This window comes from Labeo rohita, unplaced genomic scaffold (assembly GCF_022985175.1).
Source record: "Labeo rohita strain BAU-BD-2019 unplaced genomic scaffold, IGBB_LRoh.1.0 scaffold_801, whole genome shotgun sequence".
Lineage (NCBI taxonomy): Eukaryota > Metazoa > Chordata > Actinopteri > Cypriniformes > Cyprinidae > Labeo > Labeo rohita.
Window position 1 is genome coordinate 6663 of NW_026129746.1, and position 8325 is coordinate 14987.

Here is an 8325-nt window from a genome sequence, read left to right on the forward strand (position 1 = left end):
ATATGAAGATTGTTTTAAGTTAACTAATAAATGTTAAATTGAAAGCTCTCAGTTATACTGAAATCTTGAATGGTTGCAATCTCGATTAATTGCGATTAATTTCAGGAAAAAAATATGTTATTTAGTTATTTTTTTAATCGATTGACACCATTAATTAATATTCACTCATTAATAACATGTTAAACGTGTTTGTGTGTGTGAAGAGATGATCAAACTCACCTGATACTGTCAGTGTAACTGCATCACTTATTTGTGACCAGCGTGATCGTTTAAATCCATTACAGGAGTATTTACCTGCGTCAGACTCAGTAACAGAACTGAATGTGTGTTCTTGTCGATAACTGAAAAAACTGGTTGAACCTTCTTTATACCAGCTGTAGCTCCAGCTAGTGACTCCTCCACTATATATGTCACATCTGAGAGTGACTGTTTCTCCTCTGAACACATGTTGATCAGGTTTAATGGTCACTTTGGGTTTTGGTCTTTCTGTACAATGACAACAATTCACAGTGAAAGTAATGAGATAATATAAAAATAAAATAATAAAATGAGCTGTTTTTATTTGTATAAAGTTTTTTTGCTAAACACACATGCTATATCACACTCAAAAAAATATTTCAGCCCTTAACTTAATTCAATTACGTACAAAATTCCCATGCATTTAGATTACGTAGTTTTAATTTAAACAAATCAATTAAACTTAATGTGATTCAGATGCATCAGTCTTACGTAAATGAAACAGGTAAAGTTGATGTAATAGTTCCCAGTGTTAAACAAACCCTGCTCAGTTTTCATGTGTTTCCACACTACAGAGTGTTCAAGTAGCATTGACACAGTGTTGGAGTTAAGGAGATCATTATGTCATGATTGACCAATAATGATGAACACCTGCTGTTTACAAGCAGAATCACCGAAGGAAAGAGAAACACAAGAATCAGCCACAGCCAAAGATAAAATTAACTTAAATAACTGAAGACATTAAATCTCTGATTAAACAACTCCACAAAGAACATTACAGTTTGACTTGATTTGTTTCATTTGAAAATGTTTCATTTGACCTCACCATCATGGCGAACAGGGTTTACTTTAGTTGGGCTCTTGACCCTTGACTTTCTTAGCATAGTTTTTTTTTTTTCTTTGGTTGCTGTAATTGTGTTTGTAGAGCACATTTGTATAGCGCAAAAAAGAAATGGTCCTTATTAAGTGTTCTTGGTTAATTATTATTGATGTTGTAATCATCATCAAGTGGTCTGATTTGCTGATATTGTTCAGTGGTTTATTTCTTAGTTTCATTATATTTACAGTAGTTGTATGAACTGTTATTATTACTACTTTAAGATCTGCAGTATTACTCACAGACATCAAGAATCAGCATATGAATCTCAACAATGGTGACATTCAACAGCTGCATGCTGGGAGTCATGGGTGAGATTTGTACTCTGCTGTTACCCAGCATGCAGCTGTTGAATGTCACCATTGTTGAGATTCAAATGCTGATTCTTGATGTCTGTGTGTGTCAAACTGATGCTGTAGATTTCAAGATTTAGTGTATAAGATAAACATCCATAATAGTTCATATATCTGTTGTAAACATTATGAAAATAATGGACTGATCACTGCATGAGATCAGTGCATCATGCCACTGGATAATAATGATTTAACAAACAATAAAAATTAACCAAATACACCTGATCACACTTTTTTTTGGCTTTTTTATTTTGTTGTAATAAATGTGCTTCATACAAATAATTACAACAGCCGAAAAAAAAATTAACATTCAAAAGTCAAGAGTCCAACTAAAGTAAACCCTGTTCGCCATGATGGTGAGGTCAATTGAAACTTTAAAAAAAAAAAAAAATAAAACATCTAAACCTCTGTTTAGATGTTCTGAAATAATATTTATAGATATATGACAGAAATCAAGTCAATCTGTAATGTTGTTTGTGGAGTTGTTTAATCAGAGATTTAATGTCTTCATTTATTTAAGTTCATTTTATCTTTGGCTGTGTCTGATTCTTGTGTTTCTCTTTCCTTCGGTGATTCTGCTTGTAAACAACAGGTGTTCATCATTATTGGTCAATCATGACATAATGATCTCCTTAACTCCAACACTGTGTCAATGCTGCTTGAACACTCTGTAGTGTGGAAACACATGAACACTGAGCAGGGTTTGTTTAACACTGGGAACTATTACATCAACTTTACCTGTTTCATTTACGTAAGACTGATGCATTTGAATCACATTAAGTTTAATTGATTTGTTTAAATTAAAACTATGTAATCTAAATGCATGGAAATTTTGTACGGAATTGAATTAAGTTAAGGGCTGAAATATTTTTTTGAGTGCAGGTTATACTGAAGTGTTGTTCTACAGCTGTTATAGTCACTTATTTAGTGTCTTATGAAACATTTTATTTTTATTCTCAGAGCAGTTCACTATGTGAAGAAATATATGTGCTGTATATTGACACTGCTGTTGGTTCACTGTAATTTCTTCCTCTAGTCACAACACACAAATAACTTGTTAAAAAGATGTATCCATTATTAATAAAAATCATAACACTCTTTTCACAGCTAGTTTGTAACAGTGTAAAATAACTCATATGAGAATATGTGATGAAATTCACTCACCTTCAGTTTGTCCAGAGTGAATGATTGAAATCAGCACTAAAAACACAAAAAGAAAATGTGAGCATTGAGCTGATATTGTGTATATATTATAGTAGCCACATGAAATTATGTTCTTCTTATTTTGCTTGCAAAACACTATGATTTTACTTTTAAATGTTTCTCAGCTTCACAACACAGGTTTCTTGTAAGTCAAGTCATATTTTTTGACTAATTTGTCTAAACCTTTTTATCCAACTTGTCTAGACTTTCAAGGGTCTGAAAACTGTGACAGTAATAAATATAAGTCATATTAAGATATTGTGTGGAGGACTGCATATGTGTCCAGATGAACACTGCAACATCTGTTTGATATTTTAGTGATTTCATTTTCATAGCAGAGAGACCTGTTTAGGGAACCTGACAGTCTGATCACAAGCAGAAACTCTTACAAACTGTTACTAGATGAGACATTTTACCAGAAACATACATTATCTGTCCTTGACTTATTACAGGAAATAAAAAGTTATTAATCCGAAAAATGTCTAAAATTGACTAATGGTTGATTTCTGTGAGTTGTTCTGTAGGCTGTGTATAATTTATGATGGACATTTGCATTAACCAATATTATATTTTTGTGATACTTTAATGTTCGGTATAAGTTTCATTTTCGCAGTGTGGATTCTTATTTTGACGTGTTTTCGCGAGTGTCGCATATTAGGTAACTGGAAGCAGCGAACTCGTGATGCAGCGAGCCTTGACATGTTTGTGGCGCACCCTTCTTCTAAATCCTTTTGAAAGCACTGGCTGTAAGTTCATTTAAATCATTATTATGTCCAGTTTATATTGCAGAAGCGTATGTTCTGTTTAAAGGTGATGTAATTAACTATGTTTGTGATTGCCGATCTCAAATTGCTCTAGTGCTCTGCATTGAGAATGCGCCTAACTAGCGATGTATCTGTATTTTACTCGTTAAACGGATAACTTTGTTACAGTTAGATAATTTTCTATCTTTCTTTCATTTCATTTACAGTTTTACTCGGTTCATTGGCCGCAGAGTGATTGTGTAAACCACACATTGAACTATTAAAGGAGCAAGGCGCTCATATCCTGGCTCTTGAACAGAGTTTGGCTTGCTGTTTATTTATATTACACGCTTCGAAAGCAAAACATATAAAGAGAACAGTACAACATCAATTGATTAAAAACATGAAATTATACATATATTCTACAAATAAATAATAAAATGTGTGCAATATGACTTTAAGGGAGTGACTCAAAGGAAGTGACATCATTTGACTGAGGTGAAGCTGCTAACACTGATCAAGGGTGAGTTCTGTCACTGAATTGTCACTGCCAAGCTAAAGCGTCAGGCCCTGTAACGGTAAAACATCCCAGAAAATAATGGAAATGTTTGAAATCCAAAACGTCAAAAAAAAAAAAAAAAAAGGTTACAGAAATTCCTTGTATGCATGTTAACGGTTTTTATGCTAGCATGCTAGCAGGCTGAGAAATGGCAGTTTAAAATGGCCGACCATCAGGCCCTGTCACATCCTGACAGTGCTGTGATACGACCTTACAAATAAATGGCATTTTTCTTTTTTACTACCTTTATTGCATATAATATGTATTTAATGTATGTCATAGTAAAGCAGTATTTGAATAAATAGAAATTATACTGTAAATTCGATGCTTTTTATGTTCATCCACCAATTTTTATTTTATTTTGTCCCTCTTTTACCTAGGCCTATGTAGCACTGCTTTTTGGGGTTGCACTTTGTATATCAATGATATTTCAGTACATATATAGATATAATTGTCATTTATATTAACTTTGAGTAATGATGACTGTAATTATTACAATTCATGCAGGTTGCAGTTCAATGACTCCATTTAGTGCAGCTGAGAGACAAAGACAATGTCAGAAACAACTAAATGCAAACCCTGAGAAAAAGGAGAAACATCTTCAGAAAGAAAGGCAGAGATGGAAACAGAAAAAAGGAAAGAAGTAGTATTCAGAAGTCACAAAGACACTGGACACTCATCTTTTCTTGTCTTTATCAGCATTTCAATCCGTCATGTAGATGTTCTGGGAACTGAACATCTTTTCTAGCTTGAGAACTACATACATTCACAAAGAATTGTTTATTACACAAAATGTCATGTGCCAAGTATTATCTGTACCAATATTATGAACCATAACTATATCAGCATTATTTAGGATGTGTACATTAAAATCTCCAGCATTATGTAGACACACACAGACATGAAGAATCGTGTCAAAGTAATGCTGTTGATTTTAAGGTTTAGCGCATAAGTTAAACAGCCATAATAATTCATATGCCTGCTGTAAACATTATGAAAATAATGGAGTAACCAGTGAGTGAGACCAGTGCATCAGATTACTGGATCATAATGTTTATACCACCAACAGAAACACCTAATCAGACTTTTTTTCTTGGGTTTTTTCATTTTGATGTAAACACTTACAACTGCCAGAAATAAATAAAAAATTAACACAAAACAATGAAGGGTCAAGAGTCCAACTAAGGTAAACTTTGATCGCCATGATGGTGAGGTCAATTGGAACCTTTTTTTTAAATAAAACATTTGAAGCTCTGTTTAGATGTTCCCAAATAATATTTGTAGAACTGTAATGTAGAAGTCAAACTGTAATGTTGTTTGTGGAGTTGTTTAATTAGAGATTTAATGTCTTCATTTATTGAAGTTTATTTTATCTTTGGCTGTGGCTGATTCTTGTGTTTCTCTTTCCTTCTGTGATTCTGCTTGTAAACAACAGGTGTTCATCATTATTGGTCAATCATGACATAATGATCTCCTTAACTCCAACACTGTGTCAATGCTACTTGAACACTCTGTAGTGTGGAAACACATGAACACTGAGCAGGGTTTGTTTAACACTGGGAAATATTACATAAACTTTACCTGATGCATTTGAATCACATTAAGTTTAATTGATTTGTTTAAATTAAAACTATGTAATTTAAATGCATGGCAAATTTGTATGTAATTGAATTACATAAAGTTTAAGTTTCGGCTGCAACATTTCTTTGAGTGCGTAAGACATTTCAGTAAGTTGTACTATATTATAAAATAGCCTACCTTTAGACGTCTATTCATGTTCATTTTGTAATATAGTAGTAAAGAGAAACATATAATAGTTTCACATGCCGTTTGACAGAACACAGCATATACACTAAAGATCTTGATAAGAAGCCATAGTATCGATTATAAAGCAGAACTGTTAACAAGATTGTTAAATGTCCACACAGCTGACAGCTTTACCCATTGTAGTTTGTTTAAGCTGTACATGAAATAGACACTGTTTTTCGTGCTCTCACTTTACACACCTCCGTCATTTTGATCTCTCTCATGCCACACAATGGAGCTGCTTTCAGCAGTTGTGCTGTCAATGTCCAGCAGAGATGAGGACTGTTTGAAACACTTTTTTCCTCTAAAGCTTTGATGCGCATCGTCTCAGTTTATTACATCAACATAACAAACGATGTGATCACAAAACAGTCAGGAAAATAGCCATTACATGCACATTTTAAAATCATAACATGTACATTTATGTAGTCGCCACTGGTGACCTGAGCAAAAACTTCTCTCACAAATTAATATTTTTGGTCACAGTTGTGATCATTTTAGTCGCAGTCTGGAGCCCTGATTAAGAGAAAGATCACAGTTCCAGTTTTTCTAACCTTCAAGGTTAGAAAAGGCTACATCACAGTATCACTTCATATTACAACAAGGTGATATCATGGTAATATCTACATTATTAGAAATGACATGCAATTTCTGTTATTACCATGTAATTTCCTAAGTAATAATGTAGATATTACCATAGTATTACCCTGTTATTACTGAGTCGTAATATGATGTGGTACCACAGTTACTTTACATTGTGCTAGTCAGTTAAATGTCTGTTAATTACATTTAAATGAAATATGTCTTTATATTGAAATAAAATGAAATTAGTTTATTGAATTAAAAAGATATTTGGACTATATCAGTTGTCAGTTATATTCTAATGAATTAGGTCCTTATTACATGTCCTTGGCTGAACTTTACCATAGTCTAATATTACATTAACAGTAAAAGTATAATTACAATTTAAAACAGGAATGTTTATCAAAACTTAAATTAAAAAAACACGAATCAAAACTTTTTATTTTTTTATGAATCAACGAAACGTTGGCCCCATCACGCCATGGTCAGTCCTGTCACACAGGAAATTATGATATAAAAATATACTATTTGAGGAAATCTTGATGAATTAATCTCTTTAACTGTGTAGATGAAGGGGTATATATCCACTACTATGTTTTTGTAAAAATCTCTATGCAAAGGTAGTTTTTTTCTTTTTTACAACAATATGAGTGACTGGAAGGTATTCTGTGATTTTGTGTACTTCATTTGTGGTTTTGTTGCCCGAAAATGTGCTTATATTTCTTTTAGGAATTACAAAGCCATGTTAGATACAATCAGGGACATGTGACCAGTAAGAAAAAAAATGATATTTGTATCAGAGGAATTAGGAAACCATTCTAACATACAGATTTGTCTGTGACAGGGCCTGATATTTTAGGGGTGAAATGTGTATCAATTTGTATTTTATTCAATCATAACAACATGCTGAGATGGCCTGATATGTGTTTCTCATAGTTTAACATGTCCTCCATATGACTCAACATTCAGATTTGAAAATAAGATATTTTTTCCACCAAGATGTTTTAAGTGGAAATGTACATTTCTGGTAGAATGTCCCAGATATTCAGCTACAAACTGAATATTTAGTTAAAGCACCTGTGCAAAAAAAAACAACAAAAAAACAACAACAACAAAAAAAAACCCTGCAGAACTGATTCAACAAACACTATTACAAAGCAAATAAATAAATAAAATAAAAAAATTACTGAACAACACAATAGAGTACATTTCTCTTTCACAAACAGCACTAACTGCACACCTGCTCCCTCAAGCTAATTTTTCATATATCATGAACTACTGTATTTGAAAATCTGAGAACAGAATGCAAGGAAAAAAAATCCAGGTAATCACTTGATCCTGTTCATAATTAAAATCAATTATCATCCACTGAAATACAGAGAAAATAATACTCACAGAGCACAAGAGGAAGTTGACTGAGCTCCATACTGACGAATAATGACAGACGGTGAAAAACACAGACTGTGTTAAAGCCTCAAGACTTCCTGATACCTACAGTCAGATCCAACAGACAAATGACTCATGTGTTAGAGCGAAACAATCTGATTACATTGATCATTTTCATAATGTGTTCAGAAAATGTTAAACTGACTAACGTGCAAGTTTTTGACAGATGTTGTTGTGATTCACTATCAAACTGAACAGCATCAGTTTTCCATTATGAGAAAAATAATATTCTTGTATGAACAAGGAAAATGAAACAATACTTTGATAGATCTTTACTGTAATTATGGTATTAATTGTATTTAAAACTCTTCTGAAGTAAAGAAGATACTAGTGATCAACTGCTGCTCTCACACTGGTTAATGTCACCGAGCTCAAACAAAACAAACCAAACCACAACTATGAGCTCATCTCTACCTGTTTCTATTCTCTGACACTGATGGTGTTGAGTTTGGCTCTGATATGTTTGTACCTGTGAACACATTAAAGACATACAAATGCATTATTTAAAATTCATACACC

General features: G+C 32.8%; 1 protein-coding gene across 1 annotated transcript; it reads right to left on the bottom strand.

Annotated features, from left to right (window-relative positions):
* Nucleotides 1-219: 219 nt before the first annotated feature.
* On the bottom strand, nucleotides 220-7856 carry LOC127162017 (leukocyte immunoglobulin-like receptor subfamily B member 2; the record flags this gene model as incomplete). Its single annotated transcript, XM_051104791.1, has 3 exons — nucleotides 7756-7856; nucleotides 2632-2667; nucleotides 220-486 (listed from the first exon to the last, which is right to left on the bottom strand). Coding segments are annotated over exons 1-3 (334 nt in total), but the record flags the coding sequence as incomplete, so codon positions are not given.
* Nucleotides 7857-8325: the final 469 nt, after the last annotated feature.